The sequence below is a fragment of the Ranitomeya imitator genome, chromosome 1 (assembly GCF_032444005.1).
Source record: "Ranitomeya imitator isolate aRanImi1 chromosome 1, aRanImi1.pri, whole genome shotgun sequence".
Classification (NCBI taxonomy): Eukaryota; Metazoa; Chordata; class Amphibia; order Anura; family Dendrobatidae; genus Ranitomeya; species Ranitomeya imitator.
Window position 1 is genome coordinate 1,039,734,190 of NC_091282.1, and position 22,150 is coordinate 1,039,756,339.

The following is a 22,150-nucleotide window of genomic DNA, read 5'->3' on the forward strand; positions in this document are numbered from 1 at the left end:
CGGCCCTGCGCTTAGTTACCCGATGTTTACCCTGGTTACCAGCGAAGACATCGCTGAATCGGTGTCACACACGCCGATTCAGCGATGTCTACGGGGAGTCCAGCGACCAAATAAAGTTCTGGACTTTCTTCCCCGACCAGCAATATCACAGCAGGGGCCTGATCGCTGCTGCCTGTCACACTGGACGATATCGCTAGCGAGGACGCTGCAACGTCACGGATTGCTAGCGATATCGTCTAGTGTGACGGTACCTTAAGGCCTCGATTCATCAAAGTGTTTACTCTGGAAATCTAGAGTAAACACTTTGAAAAGTTGCAAACTTCTTGTGCAACCGGAGGTTACAAAAAAATGTTGTGAGGTTTGGTGTTTTCAGCTTCAGCAGGAGTAAGATTTGTGGCAACGCGAACGTAGGTGCACACCACTTTTAAGATGCTCCTGTCATGTCAGCTTCAGACTCTGTTCACACTGGAGAGTCTGATGTGAAGTCTTAGACCTTCCTGTTGCTCAGCCTGAGTTTGGGCTTTGGCTGTGGTTTATTCTCTGATGTTCAGTTTGCAGGAGTAACTTTTTGATTCGTGTCAATTATAGGCTGAGGCTGCTGGAAATGCCTTTTCCCTTTAACCCCTTCCCGACCTTTGACGCACCGTATGCGTCATGAAAACCTGTGCCATTCCGACCTGTGACGCAGCATATGCGTCATGGCCGGATTGGGCTCCTGCAGGCCGGGTGAAAGGGTTAACTCCAATTTCACCCGGCCTGCATTGACAGGAGGAGTTGTACTTTAGCCCAGGGGGGGTGGCTTCACCCCCCCGTGGCTACGATCGCTCTGATTGGCTGTTGAAAGTGAAACTGCCAATCAGAGCGATTTGTAATATTTCACCTAAAAAACTGGTGAAATATTACAATCCAGCCATGGCCGATGCTGCAATATCATCGGCCATGGCTGGAAACACTGATGTGCCCCCCCCCACCCCACCGATCGGCCCCCCAGCCCTCCGATCTGTGGTCCGCTCCCCTCCGTCCTGTGCTCTGCTCCCCCGTCCTCCTGTCTGCTCCCCCGTGCTCCAATCCCACCCCCGTGCTCCAATCCACCCCCCCTGCAGTCCAATCCACCCCCCGTGCTCCAATCCCACCCCCCTGCAGTCCGATCCACCCCCCCTGCACTCCGATGCACCCCCCTGCACTGCGATCCACCCCCCCGCACTGCGATCCACCCCCCATGCTCCGATCCACCCCCCCGTGCGCCCCCCCCACCCCATCATACTTACCGAGCCTCCCGGGGTCCGTCCGTCTTCTTTCCTGGGCGCCACCATCTTCCAAAATGGCGGGCGCATGCGCAGTGCGCCTGCCGAATCTGCTGGCCGGCAGATTCGTTTCAAGTGCATTTTGATCACTGTGATAAAACCTCACAGTGATCAAAATAAAAAAAATACTAAATGACCCCCCCCCCCCCTTTGTCACCCCCATAGGTAGGGACAATAATAAAATAAATAAAAAAAATTTTCTTCCACTAAGGTTGGGATTAGGGTTAGGGCTAGGGTTAGGGCTAGGGTTAGGGTTAGGGCTAGGGCTAGGGTTAGGGTTAGGGTTAGGGCTAGGGTTAGGGTTTCGGTATGTGCACACGTATTCTGGTCCTCTGCGGATTTTTCCGCAGCGGATTTGATAAATCCGCAGTGCTAAACCGCTGCGGATTTACCGAGGTTTTTTGCGCATTTCACTGCGGTTTTACAACTGCGATTTTCTATTGGAGCAGTTGTAAAACCGCTGCGGAATCCGCACAAAGAAGTGACATGCTGCGGAATGTAAACCGCTGCGTTTCCGTGCAGTTTTTCTGCAGCATGTATGCAGCGGATTGGCCACTGCGGATTCGTAGCAGTTTTCCATCATGTTTACAGTACCAAGTAAACCTATGGAAAACCAAATCCGCTGTGCCCATGGTGCGGAAAATACAGCGCGGAAACGCTGCGTTGTATTTTCCGCAGCATGTCAATTCTTTGTGCGGATTCCGCAGCGTTTTACACCTGTTCCTCAATAGAAATCCGCAGGTGAAATCCGCACAAAAAACACTGGAAATCCACGATAAATCCACAGGTAAAACACAGTGCCTTTTACCCGCGGATTTTTCAAAAATGGTGCGGAAAAATCTCACACGAATCCGCAACGTGGGCATATAGCCTTAGGGTTAGGGTTGGAATTCGGGTTGTGGTTAGGGTTATGGCTACAGTTGGGATTAGGGTTAAAGGTGTGGGGGGGTTAGTGTTGGAGGTAGAATTGAGGGGTTTCCACTGTTTAGGCACATCAGGGGTCTCCAAACGCAACATGGCGCCACCATTGATTCCAGCCAATCTTGTATTCAAAAAGTCAAATGGTGCTCCCTCACTTCCGAGCCCCGACGTGTGGCCAAACAGTGGTTTACCCCCACATATGGGGTACCAGCATACTCAGGATAAACTGCGCAACAATTATTGGGGTCCAATTTCTCCTGTTACCCTTGTGAAAATAAAGAATTGCTTGCTAAAACATCATTTTTGAGGAAAGAAAAATGATTTTTTATTTTCACGGCTCTGCGTTGTAAACGTCTGTGAAGCATTTGGGGGTTCAAAGTGCTCACCACATATCTAGGTAAGTTCCTTGGGGGGTCTAGTTTCCAAAATGGGGTCACTTGTGGGGGGTTTCTACTGTTTAGGCACACCAGGGGTTCTGCAAACGCAACGTGACGCCCGCAGACCATTCCTTCAAAGTCTGCATTTCAAAAGTCACTACTTCCCTTCTGAGCCCCGACGTGTGCCCAAACAGTGGTTTACCCCCAAATATGGCACATCAGTGTATTCAGGAGAAACTGGACAACAACTTTTGCGGTCCAATTTCTCCTGAAACCCTTGGGAAAATTAAAAAATTCTGGGCTAAAAAATTTTTTTTGAGGAAAGAAAACGTATTTATTATTTTCACTGCTCTGCGTTATAAACTTCTGTGAAGCACTTGGGGGTTCAAAGTGCTCACCACACATCTAGATAAGTTCCTTTGGGGGTCTAGTTTCCAAAATGGGGTCACTTGTGGGGGGTTTCTACTATTTAGCCACATCAGGGGCTGTGCAAACGCAACGTGACGCCCGCAGAGCATTCCATCAAAGTCTGCATTTCAAAACATCACTACTTCCCTTCCAAACCCAAACAGTGGTTTACCCCCACATATGGGGTATCAGCGTACTCAGGAGAAACTGGACAACAACTTTTGGGGTCAAATTTCTCCTGTTACCCTTGGGAAAATAAAAAATTGCGGGCTAAAAAATCATTTTTGAGAAAAGAATTTTTTTTTTTTCATGGTTCTGCGTTATAAACTTCTGTGAAGCACTTGGGGGTTCAAAGTGCTCACCACACATCTAGATTAGTTCCTTTGGGGGTCTAGTTTCCAAAATGGGGTCATTTGTGGGGGATCTGCAATGTTTAGGCACACAGGGGCTCTCCAAACGCAACATGGCGTCCGCTAATGATTGGAGCTAATTTTCCATTTAAAAAGCCAAATGGCGTGCCTTCCCTTCCGAGCCCTGCCGTGCGCCAAAACAGTGGTTTACCCCCACATATGGGGTATCAGCGTACTCAGGACAAACTGGACAACAACATTTGGGGTCCAATTTCTCCTATTACCCTTGGCAAAATAGGAAATTCCAGGCTAAAAAATAATTTTTGAGGAAAGAAAAATTATTTTTTATTTTCATGGCTCTGCGTTATAAACTTCTGTGAAGCACCTGGGGGTTTAAAGTGCTCAATATGCATCTAGATAAGTTCCTTGGGGGGTCTATTTCCAAAATGGGGTCACTTGTGGGGGAGCTCCAATGTTTAGGCACACAGGGGCTCTCCAAACGCGACATGGTGTCCACTAACAATTGGAGCTAATTTTCCATTCAAAAAGTCAAATGGCGCTCCTTCCCTTCCGAGCCTTGCCGTGTGCCCAAACAGTGGTTTACCCTCACATGTGAGGTATCGGCGTACTCGGGAGAAATTGGCCAACAAATTTTACGATCAATTTTATCCTATTGCCCATGTGAAAATGAAAAGATTGAGGCAAAAAAATTTTTTTGTGAAAAAAAGTACTTTTTCATTTTTACGGATCAATTTGTGAAGCACCTGAGGGTTTAAAGTGCTTACTAGGCATCTAGATAAGTTCCTTGGGGGGCCAGTTTCCAAAATGGGGTCACTTGTGGGGGAGCGCCAATGTTTAGGCACACAGGGGCTCTCCAAACGTGACATGGTGTCCGCTAACGATGGAGATAATTTTTCATTCAAAAAGTCAAATGGCGCTCCTTCCCTTCCGAGCCCTGCCGTGCGCCCAAACAGTGGTTTACCCCCACATATGAGGTATCAGCGTACTCAGGACAAATTGGACAACAACTTTCGTGGTTCAGTTTCTCCTTTTACCATTGGGAAAATAAAAAAATTGTTGCTAAAAGATCATTTTTGTGACTAAAGTTAAATGTTCATTTTTTCCTTCCATGTTGCTTCTGCTGCTGTGAAGCATCTGAACGGTTAATAAACTTCTTGAATGTGGTTTTGTGCACCTTGAGGGGTGCAGTTTTTAGAATGGTGTCACTTTTGGGTATTTTCAGCCATATAGACCCCTCAAACTGACTTCAAATGAGAGGTGGTCCCTAAAAAAAATGGTTTTGTAAATTTCGTTGTAAAAATGAGAAATCGCTGGTCAAATTTTAACCCTTCTAAATTCCTAGCAAAAAAAAAATTTGTTTCCAAAATTGTGCTGATGTAAAGTAGACATGTGGGAAATGTTATTTATTAACTATTTTGTGTCACATAACTCTCTGGTTTAACAGAATAAAAATTCAAAATGTGAAAATTGTGAAATTTTAAAAATGTTTTTATCACAAATAAACGCAGAATTTATTGACCTAAATTTACCACTAACATGAAGCCCAATACAGTGGGGCAAAAAAGTATTTAGTCAGTATTTAGATGAGAGGCGTCTGTAATTTACATCATAGGTAGACCTCAACTATGGGAGACAAACTGAGAAAAAAAATTCCAGAAACTCACATTGTCTGTTTTTTTATCATTTTTTTTGCATATTATGGTGGAAAATAAGTATTTGGTCAGAAACAAACAATCAAGATTTCTGGCTCTCACAGACCTGTAACTTCTTCTTTAACCCCTTAGCGACCGCCGATACGCCTTTTAACGGCGGCCGCTAAGGGTACTTAAACCACAGCGCCGTTAATTAACGGCGCTGTGGAAAAAGTGTATAGCGCCCCCCACAGGCCGATTTTCTCCGGGGTCTCGGCTGCCGAGGGTAGCCGAGACCCCAGAGAACATGATTCGGGGGGTTTTTAACCCTCCCCGCATTTGCGATCGCCGGTAATTAACCGTTTACCGGCGATCGCAAAAAAAAAAAAAAAAGTAAAGTGTAATTCTCTGTCCTCTGATGTGATCGCACATCAGAGGACAGAGAAATAGGGGGATTCGGGGATCCTAGCATACTCACCTAGGTCCCTGGATCCTCTTGCTGCTCCTCCTGGCCGCCGGCAGAAGAACATGGCGGACGCATGCCCAGTGCGCCCGCCATCTGTCTCCATCTGCCGGCCGGCAGGAGAACAGCGGTTAGGGCTAAAATTAGGGTTAGGGTAGGGTTAGGGGTAGGGTTAGGGGTAGGGGTAGGGTAGGGGTAGGGTTAGGGTTAGGGCTAGGGTTAGGTTAGGGGTAGGGTTAGGGGTAGGGTTAGGGGTAGGGGTAGGGTTAGGGGTAGGGTTAGGGTTAGGGTAGGGGTAGGGTTAGGGCTAGGGTTAGGTTAGGGGTAGGGTTAGGTTAGGGGTAGGGTTAGGTTAGGGTTAGGGGTAGGGTTAGGGTTAGGGGTAGGGTTAGGTTAGGGGTAGGGTTAGGTTAGGGTTAGGGGTAGGGCTAGGGATAGGGTTAGGGCTAGGGTTAGGGCTAGGGTTGGGGCTAAATTTAGGGTTAGGGTTGGGGCTAAATTTAGGGTTAGGGTTGGGGCTAAATTTAGGGTTAGGCTTCTTTCACACTTACGTCGGTACGGGGCCGTCGCAATGCGTCGGCCCGACATACCGACGCACGTTGTGAAAATTGTGCACAACGTGGGCAGCAGCTGTAGTTTTTCAACGCATCCGCTGCCCAATCTATGTCCTGGGGAGGAGGGGGCGGAGTTACGGCCACGCATGCGCGGTCAGAAATGGCGGATGCGACGTACAAAAAAACGTTTCATTGAACGTTTTTTTGTGCCGACGCTCCGCCAAAACACAACTGATCCAGTGCACGACGGACGCGACGTGTGGCCATCCGTCACGATCCGTCGGCAATACTATGGGCAAAAAACGCATCTTGCGGGCACATTTGCAGGATCCGTTTCTTGTCCAAAACGACGGATTGCGACGGAATGCCAAACAATGCAAGTGTGAAAGTAGCCTTAGGGTTAGGGTTGGGGCTAAAGTTAGGGCTAGGGTTGGGGCTAAAGTTAGGGTTAGAGCTGGGATTAGGTTTAGGGTTTGGATTAGGGTTGGTATTAGGGTTAGGGTTGGCATTAGGGTTACGCTTGGGATTAGGGTTAGGTTTGGGATTAGGGTTAAGGTTAGGGTTGTGATTAGGGGTGTATTGGGATTAGGGTTAGGTTTGAGGTTAGGGTTGAGATTAGGATTAGGGGTGTGTTGGATTTAGGGTTTTGATTAGGGTTATGGTTAGGGTTGACATTAGGGTTGTTTTGGGGTAAGGGTTGTGATTATGGTTAGGGTTAGTGATTAGGATTATGGATCAGGTTGGGATTAGGGTTAGGGGTTGGAGCTAGAATTGGGGGGTTTCCACTGTTTAGGTACATCAGGGGGTCTCCAAACACGACAGCCAATTTTGCGCTCAAAAAGTCAAATGGTGCTCCCTCCCTTCTGAGCTCTGCCGTGCGCCCAAACAGTGGGTTACCCCCACATATGGGGCATCAGCGTACTCGGGATAAATTGGACAACAACTTCTGGGGTCCAATTTCTCTTGTTACCCTTGTGAAAATAAAAACTTGGGGGCTACAAAATCTTTTTTGTGAAAAAAAAAAATATTGTTTATTTTCACGACTCTGCATTCTAAACTTCTGTGAAGCACTTGGGCATTCAAAGTTCTCACCACACATCTAGATAAGTTCCTTGGGGGGTCTAGTTTCCAAAATGGGGTCACTTGTGGGGGGTTACTACAGTTTAAGTATATCAGGGGCTCTGCAATCGCAACATAATGCCCACAGACCATTCTATCAAAGTCTGCATTCCAAAAAGGCGCTCCTTCCCTTCCGAGCTCTGCCGTGCGCCCAAACAGTGGTTTACCCCCACATATGGCACATCAGCGTACTCGGGATAAATTGGACAACAACTATTGCAGTCCAATTTCTCCTGTTACCCTTGTGAAAATAAAAACTTGGGGGCTACAAAATCTTTTTTGTGAAAAAAAAAATATTTTTTATTTTCACGACTCTGCATTCTAAACTTCTGTGAAGCACTTGGGCATTCAAAGTTCTCACCACACATCTAGATAAGTTCCTTGGGGGGTCTAGTTTCCAAAATGGGGTCACTTGTGGAGGGTTTCTACTGGTTAGGTACATCAGGGGCTCTGCAAATGCAACATAATACCCGCAGACCATTCTATCAAAGTCTGCATTCCAAAACGGCGCTCCTTCCTTCCGAGCTCTGCCGTGCACCCAAACAGTGGTTTACCCCCACATATGGGGTACCAGCATACTCAAGACAAATTGGACAACAACTTTTGGGGTCCAATTTCTCTTGTTACCCTTGTAAAAATAAAAACTTGGGGGCTACAATATCTTTTTTGTGGAAAAAAAAAATATTTTTTATTTTCACGGCTCTGCATTATAAACTTCTGTGAAGCACTTGGGCATTCAAGGTTCTCACCACACATCTAGATAAGTTCCATGGGGGGTCTAGTTTCCATAATGGGGTCACTTGTGGGGGATTTCTACTGTTTAGGCACATCAGGGGCTCTCCAAACGCGACATGGCGTCCGATCTCAATTCCAGCCAATTCTACATTGAAAAAGTAAAACGGCACTCCTTCTCTTCCAAGCTCTGCGGTGCGCCCTAACAGTGGTTTACCCCCACATATTGGGTATCAGCGTACTCAGGAGAAATTGCACAACAACTTTTGTGGTCTAATTTCTCCTGTTACCCTTGTGAAAATAAAAATTTGTGGGCAAAAAGATCATTTTTGTAGAAAAAATGCGATTTTTTTTTTTTTTCACGGCTCTACGTTATAAACTTCTGTGAAGCACATGGGGGTTCAAAGTGCTCGCCACACATCTAGATAAGTTCCTTAAGGGGTCTAGTTTCCAAAATGGTGTCACTTGTGGGGGGTTTCCACTGTTTAGGCACATCAGGGGCTCTCCAAACGCGACATGGCGTCCAATCTCAATTCCAGCCAATTCTACATTGAAAAAGTAAAACGGCGCTCCTTCACTTCCAAGCTCTGCGGTGCGCCCAAACAGTGGTTTACCCTCACATATGGGGTATCGACGTATTCAGGAGAAATCGCACAACAACTTTTGTGGTCTAATTTCTCCTGTTACCCTTGTCAAAATAAGAATTTGTGGGCAAAAAGATCATTTTTGTGTAAACAAAAGCGATTTTTTTATTTTCACGGCTCTACGTTATAAACTTCTGTGAAGCACTTGGGGGTTCAAAGTGCTCACCACACATCTAGATAAGTTCCTTAAGGGGTCTAGTTTCCAAAATGGTGTCACTTGTGGGGGGTTTCCACTGTTTAGGCACATCAGGGGCTCTCCAAACGCGACATGGCATCCAATCTCAATTCCAGCCAATTCAACATTGAAAAAGTAAAACGGCGCTCCTTCACTTCTAAGTTCTGCGGTGCGCCCTAACAGTGGTTTACCCCCACATATGGGGTATTGGAGTATTCAGGAGAAATTGCATAACAAAATTTATGGTTACATTTCTGTTTTTACACTTGTGAAAATAAAAAAAATGGTTCTGAATTAAGATGTTTGCAAAAAAAAGTTAAATGTTCATTTTTTCCTTCTACATTGTTTCAGTTCCTGTGAAGCACGTAAAGGGTTAATAAACTTCTTGAATGTGGTTTTGAGAACCTTGAGGGGTGTAGTTTTTAGAATGGTGTCACACTTCATTATTTTCTATCATATAGACCCCTCAAAATGACTTCAAATGTGATGTGGTCCCTAAAAAAAAATGGTGTTGTAAAAATGAGAAATTGCTGGTCAACTTTTAACCCTTATAACTCCCTAACAAAAAAAAATTTTGTTTCCAAAATTGTGCTGATGTAAAGTAGACATGTGGGAAATGTTATTTATTAACTATTTTTCGTGACATATCTCTCTGATTTAAGGGCATAAAAATACAAAGTTTGAAAATTGCAAAATTTTAAAAATTTTCGCCATATTTCCGTTTTTTTCATAAATAATCGCAAGTAATATCGAAGAAATGTTACCACTAACATGAAGTACAATATGTCACGAAAAAACAATCTCAGAATCAGCGGGATCCGTTGAAGCGTTCCAGAGTTATAACCTCATAAAGTGACAGTGGTCAGAATTGCAAAAATTGGCTCGGTCATTAAGTACCAAATTGGCTCTGTCACTAAGGGGTTAAGAGTCTCCTCTTTCCTCCACTCATTACCTGTAGTAATGGCACCTGTTTAAACTTGTTATCAGTATAAAAAGACAACTGTGCACACCCTCAAACAGTCTGACTCCAAACTCCACTATGGTGAAGTCCAAAGAGCTGTCAAAGGACACCAGAAACAAAATTGTAGCCCTGCACCAGGCTGGGAAGACTGAATCTGCAATAGCCAACCAGCTTGGAGTGAAGAAATCAACAGTGGGAGCAATAATTAGAAAATGGAAGACATACAAGACCACTGATAATCTCCCTCGATCTGGGGCTCCACGCAAAATCCCACCCCGTGGGGTCAGAATGATCACAAGAACTGTGAGCAAAAATCCCAGAACCACGCGGGGGGACCTAGTGAATGAACTGCAGAGAGCTGGGACCCATGTAACAAGGCCTACCATAAGTAACACACTACGCCACCATGGACTCAGATCCTGCAGTGCCAGACGTGTCCCACTGCTTAAGCCAGTACATGTCCGGGCCCGTCTGAAGTTTGCTAGAGAGCATTTGGATGATCCAGAGGAGTTTTGGGAGAATGTCCTATGGTCTGATGAAACCAAACTGGAACTGTTTGGTAGAAACACAACTTGTCGTGTTTGGAGGAAAAAGAATACTGAGTTGCATCCATCAAACACCATACCTACTGTAAAGCATGGTGGTGGAAACATCATGCTTTGGGGCTGTTTCTCTGCAAAGGGGCCAGGACGACTGATCCGGGTACATGAAAGAATGAATGGGGCCATGTATCGTGAGATTTTGAGTGCAAACCTCCTTCCATCAGCAAGGGCATTGAAGATGAAACATGGCTGGGTCTTTCAACATGACAATGATCCATAGCACACCGCCAGGGCAACGAAGGAGTGGCTTCGTAAGAAGCATTTCAAAGTCCTGGAGTGGCCTAGCCAGTCTCCAGATCTCAACCCTATAGAAAACCTTTGGAGGGAGTTGAAAGTCCGTGTTGCCAAGCGAAAAGCCAAAAACATCACTGCTCTAGAGGAGATCTGCATGGAGGAATGGGCCAACATACCAACAACAGTGTGTGGCAACCTTGTGAAGACTTACAGAAAACGTTTGACCTCTGTCATTGCCAACAAAGGATATATTACAAAGTATTGAGATGAAATTTTGTTTCTGACCAAATACTTATTTTCAACCATAATATGCAAATAAAATGTTAAAAAAACAGACAATGTGATTTTCTGGAATTTTTTTTTCTCAGTTTGTCTCCCATAGTTGAGGTCTACCTATGATGTAAATTACAGACGCCTCTCATCTTTTTAAGTGGTGGAACTTGCACTATTGCTGACTGACTAAATACTTTTTTGCCCCACTGTATGTCACGAAAAAACAATCTCAGAACCACTAGGATCCGTTGAAGCGTTCCTGAGTTATTACCTCATAAAGGGACACTGGTCAGAATTGCAAAAAACGGCCAGGTCTTTAAGGTCAAAATAGGCTGGGTCATGAAGGGGTTAAGTATGGCTCAGAACATTCCTGGATGCTATTATTGATGAGCGAATATACTCGTTACTAGAGATTTCTCGAGCATGCTCGGGGGTCCTCCGTGTATTTTTTAGTGCTTGTAGATTTAGTTTTTCTTGCCGCAGCTGAATGATTTACATCGGTTAGCCAGCATAAGTACATATGGGGGTTGCCAAGGAATCCCCACATGTACTTATGCTGGCTAACAGATGTAAATCATTCAGTTGCGGCAAGAAAAACTAAATCTCCAAGCAGTAAAAAATACTCGGCGGACCCCCAAGCATACTCGAGAAATCGCGAATAACGAGTATATCCGCTCATCACTACTGACTATAGCATTTGCAGGCCTCTTGTTTAACGGTCCTGAGTTGGAGTAGCTGTTGATACTCAAATCTTTGTTTGGAGTCTGGTGAAGTATACTTTGTTGTTTGTTCATTTCCCTATTTGTATTGAGTTCTCTCAACACACATATTGTGTTGTCCTGACAGTTTGCTTTGTGGTGCAATTCACTTTATCTGTTGGTCTATATCAGTGTTTTCCTTTATGGTTCATGTCCTGGGGTGGGGGTTGGGGGTTTAGCTCAGGGCTGGACAGGAGATAGGGACAGGTCAGTGACTCAGGCCTCCCTACCATCAAGGGTATCCCTGAGTTAAGGAAACACTGGGCTCCCCTAGCCTGAGGGGCAGTTCAGGGTCCCAGGTTCCTTATCTCTAGTTTTCTTATAGCTCCCCATGACCTCTCCTTTTCCAATAAAAGGAGTGTGCCTTTTAGTGAAACAGATGCGCCCTCATCCAGACTGGAGTGAACAACGCAGGTCTTGATGAACTGAGGTTTGTGTCTCTGCTATCAATTCTAAGACAGGTTACTTAGGGCTTCTTCATGCCTGACTTCCTTAGACTGATGAGTCTTTCTGCATGTTTTTGAATAAGGGGAGAACTGCTAGTCAAAGGGATCGGAGTGAGAGAAAACACAAGGAGCCCTAGTGATTAGAATGGTATTTGTTAGATTACCTTTATGATGTTATTTTTCTGGGGCACAAAGCCCAGCATGTATGCAAAATGTATCTTCTTATATGAAATTCTGCAAGTTAAATTAAAACTATGAAATCCATTTCACTATTTTCAAAATTGTAAAAATTTGATTAAAATTGTTTTGCAGTTAAAATATAAATATATATATTTTAAATAATGGGATATAAAAAAAATGTAGTAAACGCAGATAAAACCAGAGTACTGCTACAAAATAAATGACTTCACACAAAAGCTCGTCAAGCAGAAAACAGTCACAGTTATCAATACATGTGTGCAATATTGCAGTATGAGAACTTAACTAATTTTCCAGTCAAAAACTCCTGATGTTGCTTCTCACACTCAGGGGCGCTGCTATCATGAGGCAAGTTGAATACTTTGCCTCAGGTGGCAGAACATCCTTAAAGACAGGGAGCAGCAGTCAGAACACGTGGTGCTGACTCTCCCTGTAATCCCTGCTCTGACAATCTCTGACAGTGCAGTGTCACAACAACCTAAAGTGCAGCGTGCCCTGCAGGTGACTGTTACTTACCCGGGCTGAGGTGCAGCGGCGGTGCCCAGTCTCCTGACCTGCTGGGACACACAAATTGCTGGAAGTCGGACTAGTCGCAGAGCAGTAACCGGCAGTAAGTAACTTTAAAAAACATCACCCGCCCCCGCCGCCCCCACCGGCCCCACATGCTGCTGCTGCACAGCTCTGTCACAGTTCACAGCTTCCCTCCATCAGACTGTCAGAAGTAGATAAGCTATGTGAACCAGCTGGGGTTTTCAGATCTGAAAGCAGTAAGGAAGTGGGACATAGCAGAGTTGTTGTGTGTTACCCTATGTGGATGAGCTGAGGTTGTCAGATATGGTCCTGCTAAGACTTATTTGTACTGATTTAATGTTGGGGGGGCGCCGTTTTGCAGTTTGCCTCAGGCAGCAGAGAGGCTAGGTTCCCCCCTGCTCACACTCACATTTAATTGACAGGAGGAAAGGGGCCACACTTCTCAGCCCTAAAGCAGAAAAGATGACAATATGTCCTGCAATAGTACATAACATAGGCAAAGCTTCCACCACAAAGGGGATTTTATTCAGCACACAAAACATTCCTTTAAAATGGCTTCTATAAACAATCTCGAGGTCACCCCCTTGCACTTTCATCCGAATTTCACCTCTTGGTTGTTTCCTAGGGCATCATCCTAGGGCATCAAGGAAGATGCAAAGAGGTGAAACTTGGAGTTTGGGGGAGATGTAAAGACTATTTCTATGTTCAATTTAAAAGGAAAGTTTTTGTAAGTAGAATAAAATCCCTTTTGCAGACATTTTTCCCATGGGTCTTTACTCTATTAATACCTATTTCATTATAATGTTTAGAGTACCTATCTGTCAGCACTATATGTTTATTTTTTATGTTTCTCCCTCAGGGCCATTCATCAGTGTTGTTTTGTCCAAATTAGAGAACATGATTGAGAATTCCTTGCATGTTAACTTGCTGTTGCTTGGGATCATTACACAGCTTGCCAGCTACCCTCAGCCTCTCATTCGATCCTTCCTACTCAACACAAATATGGTATTCCAGCCCAGTGTACGCTCTCTCTACCAGGTACTGTAAAATCATGGGGTAGATGTGTATCTTAGAATTTAAAATATAAATATGACAAGTCATTGTCCCCGCTGTGCTTAGAATCATTTTCAAAATGCAAATGTGTAGAAATAGCCACAATATTACCTTGTAATTGAGTGAAGTATTGGATTCAAATAACAAAAAATAGAAATGTCATGCTTCCAGTGGTGCAGCACAAGGACTTTCACTGATATTAATCTTATTCTTCTCTTCTGTTACTACTGCAATCAAATTATTTGTTGACAAATATTTGACTCAAGGTCATTCAATGTTGTCAGAGAAAAAATAAAATACAAAAGACATCTCCAGATGGGAGAAGAGCGGGCACTCCAGCCTCCTTTGAAGTAGGACTACACGTTGAACATGTGTAACTAATTATAGCTAGGGAGAGAGAAACTAATTGAAACAGAGGAAATAGAGAGAAAAATGATGTTTCAACTTCATTTGAAGCAGAGACCTCCTGCCATGACCAGGTAATTACAGCAGGGAGATTTGCTAGGAAAACACAGTAAGACTGAAATTTGTTTATGCAGAAGTGGGGAAATACCCTTTCCTAGGCATAATGCTTCCTGATCAAACACTCTTCTTAGACTTTTTGTCTCCAGTGTCCAGATACGAATATTGGGGTTGAAGTCTGCAGGACAGTGGTAGATAAAAGCTTTGAGACTATTATTGAGAATGGCACAAATTTTGGTTTTCGCAAAGGTTGCTACTTTAGTTTTCACAGTGGCAATTTTCATTAACTCTAGATTCAGCAATAGGATTGGTTCACAACAAATGCAGAGCTTGCTCAGCAAGGGCAGGAGGCAGCTATTAGTTGATCTGGGTTTTGGATGATGGCCTAGTAAAATAAGATCAGAAAAGGAGACACTTGTCTCCAAGAAAATCTGTACAGGAATAAGACCTGCATAGGACTTGGGTAAAGCCAGTTTCTCTGATGAAGCCCCCTTACGATTGTTTGGGACATCTGGAATAATGATTGTCTGGAGAAGAAAAGGTGATCAATACCATAAGTCATGTGTCACTCCAAGAGTAAAACATCCTGAGACCAGTCATGTGTGGAGCTCACTAAAATTTTGCTCATGGACATTGCCATGAATATAGATTGATATCTAAACATTCTCCAAAAGCAACTTCTACCAATGCTCCAGTAGCAATTTGGTGATGAACAATGCTATTTCCAGCATGTTGGAGCACCAAGTCACAAGTCAAAAGGGATAGCTAAGGTTCTTAGTGAACAAAACATAGAAATTATGGGTTCATGGCCAGTAAACTCCCCAGATCTCAATCCCATAGTAAACATGGGGTCAATTCACAAAAATACAAAAATTATAATAAACCCCAATCACTGATTAGATAAGAATGGTTTGTCATCAATCAAGATTTGGCCCAGAAGTTCAAATCCAGAATACCCGGGTGAATTGCAAAACTCTTGAAAATAGGGGTTAATGAAGGAAATATTGAGTCTTGGAAAAAAAATGCTGTTATATTCCCACAGTTTAGTGCAGATGTTGCCATTGTAAATTTTCTGTGGAATTTTTGCTTTGTAAATTTCACAGTGAATACATCCCAAAGGAAAGTACTCTCAGAAAAGATGCTAGTTTTGTATTTAATCCTTTTCTGACTGAGCAAGCTTCCATTTTTTCTCACCTTCTTCCAAGAGCATTATTATTTATTTATATATTGATTCCATGGTGCTGTACATGAGAAGGGGTTGCATACAAATTACAGATATCACTTACAGTAAGCAAACTAGCAATTACAGACCGATACAGAGGGGTGGGACCCTGCCCTTGCGGACCTACATTCTAGAGGATGGTGGGGAAGGAGGCAATAGGTTGAGAGTTGCAGGAGCTCCGGTGTAGGTGAAGCGGTAGCTTCGGTTTTGTTGAGGAGGCAGCGGGGTCAGTGTAGGCTGTAGGCTTTCCTGAAGAGGTGGGTTTTCAGGTTCCAGCTAAACGATCCGAATGTGGTTGATAGTCGGATGTGTTGGGGCAAAGAATTCCAGATGATGGGGGATATTCAGGAGAAGTCTTGGAGGCGGTTGGGTGAGGAGCGAATAAGTGTGGAGGAGGGAAGGAGGTCTTGGGAGGACCGGAGATTACGTGAGGGAAGATATCGGGAGATTAGTTCAGAAATATATGGAGGAGGCAGGTTATGGATGGCTTTGTAGGTTAGTATTAGTAATTTGAACTGGATATGCTGAGGGAATGGGAGCCAGTGAAGAGATTTTTAGAGGGGGGAAGCAGGAGTGTAGCGAGGAGAGAGATGAAGTAGTCGGGCAGCAGAGTTAAGGATGGATTGGACAGGTGCATGGGAGCTAGCAGGCAGGCCACAGAAAAGGATGTTGCAGTAGGCAAGGCAGGAGATGATGAGGGCATGCACAAGCATTTTAGTAGATTGACAGTCGAGGAAAGGACGTATTTTGGAAATATTTTTGAGCTGGAGGCAACAGGAGGTGGAAATAGCTTTGGATGTGCGGTTTGAAGGACAGGGCAGAGTCAAGAGTTACTCAGAGGCAGCAGACTTCCGGTACGGGGAAAAGCGTGATGTCGTTAATAGTGATAGATAGGTCAGGTAAAGAAGATCTATAAGATGGAGGAAAGATGAGTTCAGATTTGTCCACATTGAGTTTGTGGAAGCGAGAGGAGAAGGAGGATATGGCTGATAGACACTCTGGGATTCTGGACAGTAGAGAGGTGACGTCTGGACCAGAAAGGTAGATCTGAGTGTCATCAGCGTAAAGGTGGTACTGGAATCCATGGGACTTTGAGTTGTCCCAGGCCAAGTGTATAGATTTAGAAGAGATGGGGTGCTAGAACAGAGCCTTGGGGGACTCCAACAGAGAGAGGGTGGGATGAGGAGGCAGTATGGGAGTGTGAGATGCTAAATGTGCGGTTGGAAAGATATGAGGAGACCCAGGATAGGGCAAGGTCTTTGATGCCAAAGGAGGAGAGGATCTGTAGTAGGAGGCAGTGGTCAACTGTGTCAAAAGCAGAGGACAGGATTAGAAGGAGGAGTAGAGAGTATTGTCCGTTAGCTTTGACTGTAAGTAGGTCATTGGTAATTTTGGTCAGGGCTGTCTCAGTTGAGTGATGGAGCGGAAACCAGATTGTAGATTGTCAAAGAGCAAGTTAGATGAGAGGTAGGAGGAAAGTTCAGCGTGGACGTTCTGCTCCAGGAGTTTGGAAGCGAATGGGAGCAGTGATACTGGGCGATAGCTGGACATAGCAGTTGGATCGAGGGTTGGCTTTTTAAGGATAGGCATGATTGTGGCATGTTTGAACACAGAAGGAAAGGTGCCAGAAGTTAGTGATAAGTTGAAGAGGTGGGTTAGGTATGGGATTAAGATGGTGGTGAGGTTGGGGAGGAGATGGGATGTAGTCGAGCACGCAGGTGATGAGGTGCTATTTGGAGAGGAGACAGTTAAACCCCCTTCAGTGATGTTGGATAGGGAGGTTATGGGGTTTGGGCATTGGTCTGGTATACAAAGGGGTTGTGGTGGTTGAACAATGAAGACTTGCCTTGTTTGGTCGATCTTATTTTTAAAGTGTGTGGCAAAGTACTCAGCAGAGATGAGGGAGGTTGGAAGGGGGGCAGTTGGGGGCTGAGGAGGGAGTTAAAAGGTTTTGAATAACTGTTTGGGGTTGTAGGATAGGGAAGATGCGAGGGTTGTGAAGTAGGCCTGTTTAGCAGAGGTGAGAGCAGATTTAAAAGCGAGTGTTGCCTGTTTGAATGCAATGAAGTCTTCTTGCGAATGTGTTTTCTTCCAATGCCTCTCTTCAACCCTGGACACTTGCCGGAGATTTTTAGTGGTGTTATTGTGCCAGAATTGTCTATTGATACGTCACACTGTCATGAATTAGAGGACAAACTGTGTCAATAGCTGATGCGAGAGTGGCATTGTAGAAAGCAGTGGCACTGTCTATGTTGTGGAGTGAGGATATGGATGCCAGTAGTAGGATAGAGTCAGAGAGCGTGTGGGTGTATAGGTGAAAGGTTTCCGCTGGGGTGCGCATGTTGCTGGACATGGGTGACCGTTGAGGAGGACAGGGATGAGAAAGTGAGCAGATGGTGGTCGGATAGAGGAAGAGGGGAGGTGGTGAAGTTAGATAGAGAGCAGAGACAGGTGAAGACCAGGTCTAGTGTATGTCAGTCTGTGTGGGTGGCTGTGGAGGACCACTGAATAAGTCCAAAAGATGAAGTAAGGGACAGAAGTTTGGAGGCTGTTGACTTAAGGTTATCAGTGGGGATGTTGAAGTCAACCATGATGACGGCAAGAGCAATTTTATTTTTTTCTATTTACACCTAGCCATATGAAGACTTTTTTTTGTTGGATGAGTTGTAGTTTTACATTACACCATTCATTTTATCATTCCATGTACTGGAACATGGAAAAATAAAGTTCCAAGTGCCTTGAAATTGCATTAAAAAAACATGCAATTCTGCAATAGTATTTGGGGGTTTTATTATTATTATGGCTTTCATTGTGCTGTCAAAAAGCTCTAGCAATTATTATTGCTTAATATTATATTAACATTGTTAAAGCTAATGTTTGAAATGTGCAGTGTGAGTTCTCTAAATTTTAATTATCCTTCCATGCTTCATATCCCACCCTTTCCTTCCCTTATCTTCCCTTCCCCTTATTACAAAAAGTTTCAATAAAAACTCGTTAAAAAGAAAAAAAAAAAAAAAAGCTCTAGCAATATGATCCTTCCTTTTAGGCCGGGATCACACATGCGAGAAACACGTCCGTGTCTCGCATGTGAAATCCAAGCTCTGGCGCCGGCACTCCAGAGCGGAGCGTGCGACTCCATGTGTTGCTATGCGGCCGCACGCTCCGCTCCACAGTGCCGGCGCCAGAGCTTGTATTTCACATGCGAGACACGGACGTGTTTCTTGCATGTGTGATCCCAGCCTTACTACAATTACGGTAAACTTGTATAACACAGGTCTACAAAAAAGTATTTTTTGTAATCATCGCAGGTGACTTTGTACTTTTCTGAATCTTCTTTTTGTCCTGAATTTAAAAATGTGTATAGTTTTTCTGTAGCACGCTTCACCTTACAAAACAGTTTTTACTAAACCAAAATAATTTCACATGCAAAATCGAAACCAAAATATGAGCAAAAATTAAAAGTGCTTCACATTAGACTGTCAATGATACGATTTTTGAGGGTTGTCCCTATATAATATCCAACAGTAATCTGCCATCATTGAGTCATTCCAAAAACCCTGGTAGCGGTGTTCCATTACTTTAATGTCATGGTGAAACCGCTCCGCTTGTTCATCGCTTACTTCCCCAGGATTTTGAAGGAAAAAATCTAAATGTGAATGCAAAAGTGCATTTTCAGAGACATGTGACATCCAAGACACTGGTATGCATTTAACAGTTCCTCAAGATCTTCAATGTATTCTGGAGATTTTTTTTTCTAAGAAGTTTTCACAGATCCACTAGAAGCTTTTCCAAGATCTCAATTCCTTATCACTTAGAGTACCTTCAAACACATCATATCTCATAAGCTCTCTGATCTGAAGACCAACAAATACCCCTTTCTTCAGTTTTGCTGGAGTCATGCTGGAGAATTTCTGTGAAATGTACTGGAACCATTGTGAATTTGTCTTTGCCATGGCTTTCACAAAGTTTTTAATCAATCACAACTTTATATGTACTGGAGGAAGAAAGATTTTTGCTGGATCAACTAAAGTATTAAGCTGAACATTGTCTCTACCTGGAGCTTAGATGTTTCTCTGTCCCCAATCACGATGAACATAATGCTCTACTGTATTTCTACTGTCCCATAAACACTAGAAGCAACAATATTTTGTGAAACCTCCTTGCATTCCTATTAGCAGACCAATCACTTTCAAATCACAGATATTCGATTGATGATGCTTATATTGTATAGCATCCAAAACAACTGACAGATTTTCATAACTTTCCTTTAGATGACATGAGTGAGCAACAAGGATTGAAGGTTTCATATTTCTATTGTGAAGCAGCACTTCTTTCAAACTTCTCTGGGATGAGTTAATAAACAATCGCCAATCTGAAACAAAATACTCTTGATTCAGTTCTTTAAAGAGGCCATTCACATTGCTACAGTACATCATTGGTCCACCAACTGTGAAAAATTGTGTTAGAGTGTTACTTCGGCAAAAGAAAAGAGGATAGGGACGTGCATGAGCAGGACCAGTGGAGCAATAAACTGTGGGTGAAGCACCTGATAAAGACAGCAGAAAGACGTTGAAATGCGCTGTGGATTATCTTTCAATAAAGGTCTGCACTTAAAAAAAAAATATATATATATATTTTTTTTTTGCTTCCACCATTTTCAACTCCGCAATCCTTACCAGACTGCGATTTTGTTTCCTATGACTTCGGTAATAAAAACACACTTTGACATCATCATGAGGAAAATTCTTCTGTTTAAACCTAGATGCAAGAAGTTCAGCTTTGTCTTTTGACAATGAAAGGTCTCTGACAAGATCATTTAATTAATGTTGAGTAAAGCGTTCTGGCTGCTCAGCTGCTCCGTACATACTCATCTTGACTTAAGGTCTCCATGTCTTCGTCAGTAGCTTCAGCTCCATAGTCTTCATATTCTACTTCATTTTCATCCACTCCAGACAATGGTGGTACAGGAACTGGCAAGTTACCATCATGTGACCAAACCGCTGCATGACCAGCTCTATCCTCACCTACTGTATTCTCACCCATCCCTTGTAGATTGTGAGCCTTCGCGGGCAGGGTCCTCACTCCTCCTGTACCAGTTATGACTTGTATTGTTTAAGATTATTGTACTTGTTTTTATTATGTATACCCCTCCTTACATGTAAAGCGCCATGGAATAAATGGTGCTATAACAATAAATAATAATAATAATAATAATGTGGAACTGGCCTAATCGCAGATTCAAGTTCAGGGTAATTAATCTTATGTTTGTTCTTTGTAGAAAAGCCCTTCAGTTTGACAAAACAAAAGTAGCAGTCAAATGGCACGAAGACCATTTGAACAACTTGAGCATATCACATGAGGGGCCCAGCTTTTCTCTTGATCACCAAGTGGACACTTAAAGTATATCTGGTACATCTTTTCAATATCATGATGAGTGATTGAACTTACTTGGCCTTTTTGTGTAAAAGAACCACACACATAGCAGAATCTGTTCGGATAATTGATACACTGTCGGGGCATTTTTCTCCTTTAAATCAGATCAAACAGTAGAGAAAGTTCAGTTCAATGGTGGTGACAATCTAAAAAAAAAATAAATAAGCTGACCGACTATATGTATATATTTCCCCAGAGATGACAGAGGCAGCTTGTATTTAGAACTGATTTTACTGGAGGTAATCTGGTAGATAACTATATACAGTTGTGAGGTAAATGGGTCAGCCGATTCCTTGCAGATGAACATTTGCAGACAGGCAGTTTCTCAGTGTGATATTGGCTGCTTTCAGGTTCTCTCTCTGTGGAGACCCTCCCTCAGTTACACCTCAGTGGCTGAGCTGTTTTCTTCCTCTGAGGTGACTTGCCCTCCCAGAAATGCAGTGAAAATCCTATCACAATAGTGGCTGTCTGCTGCCTTCCCTTCTATCTACCTGTGGCAGGGCTCAGATCCTTGTAGAGGTCTGTCTCCTGACAGAATCTCACATACCAGTCCTTGCTGCCATCACCATCCTTTTCGGACTGACTCAAATCTTACTGCCTAATAAGTTAGCTCCTCCCCACAACATTTGACTTTCCGAGAAGCAGTCATTGGTTGACTATACTGTCAATACTCCTTCCCATAAAACTCACTAAAACCTTTACTGATGTTGTCCCTGTAAAAAAAAATCACAATTAAGACAAGCAAAGAAATGTGAATAACATAGAAAAAAACATATGCATATTGCCTCTTCTGAGAAAAAGAAGACTTAAACTCTATAGCATCACCTGTTGGAAGTAGCGATCCTACAAGTCACAATCAACTCTTTAACGAGTCGTGCAATATGACTTAGGATAAAAGCCAAATTAGTATCTCAATTCGCAGACACGGTGTTTCGGGCTGTTGGCCCTCGTCAGTGCGAAGAAAAAAACATTCATTGAAAATGCAGAAATAACAGTAACAAAAATACTTCTCTCAGAAACTTTATGTGACAGAGCAAAACTAAGCATATTTTTTGAATCAGCACATCAAACTTCATAAAACTGACATATTACCCTTACTGATGATTTTTTGTGTTGACCAGTGTAATTTTTTTTACATGGTAAAAAAAATGGGAAAATTGTAAGAAAAAAAAATTAAGAAAGCAAGAAAATTGTAAAACAAATTCACTTGTGTCACCATTTTCAGAGACTCCTAAATAGTGATGAGTGAACATGATTAGATAACATGTTATCCAAGCA

The 22,150-nt window shown here is 43.4% G+C and overlaps 1 protein-coding gene across 1 annotated transcript in view; it reads left to right on the plus strand.

Moving 5' to 3' along the window:
• FHIP1A (FHF complex subunit HOOK interacting protein 1A) overlaps nt 1–22,150 on the plus strand; it is a 484,437-nt gene that overhangs the window by 422,449 nt on the left and 39,838 nt on the right. Inside the window, exon 11 of the mRNA XM_069744063.1 lies at nt 13,562–13,740. Within this exon, the coding sequence (XP_069600164.1) occupies nt 13,562–13,740 (179 nt within the window). The remainder of the gene's footprint in view (nt 1–13,561; nt 13,741–22,150) is intronic.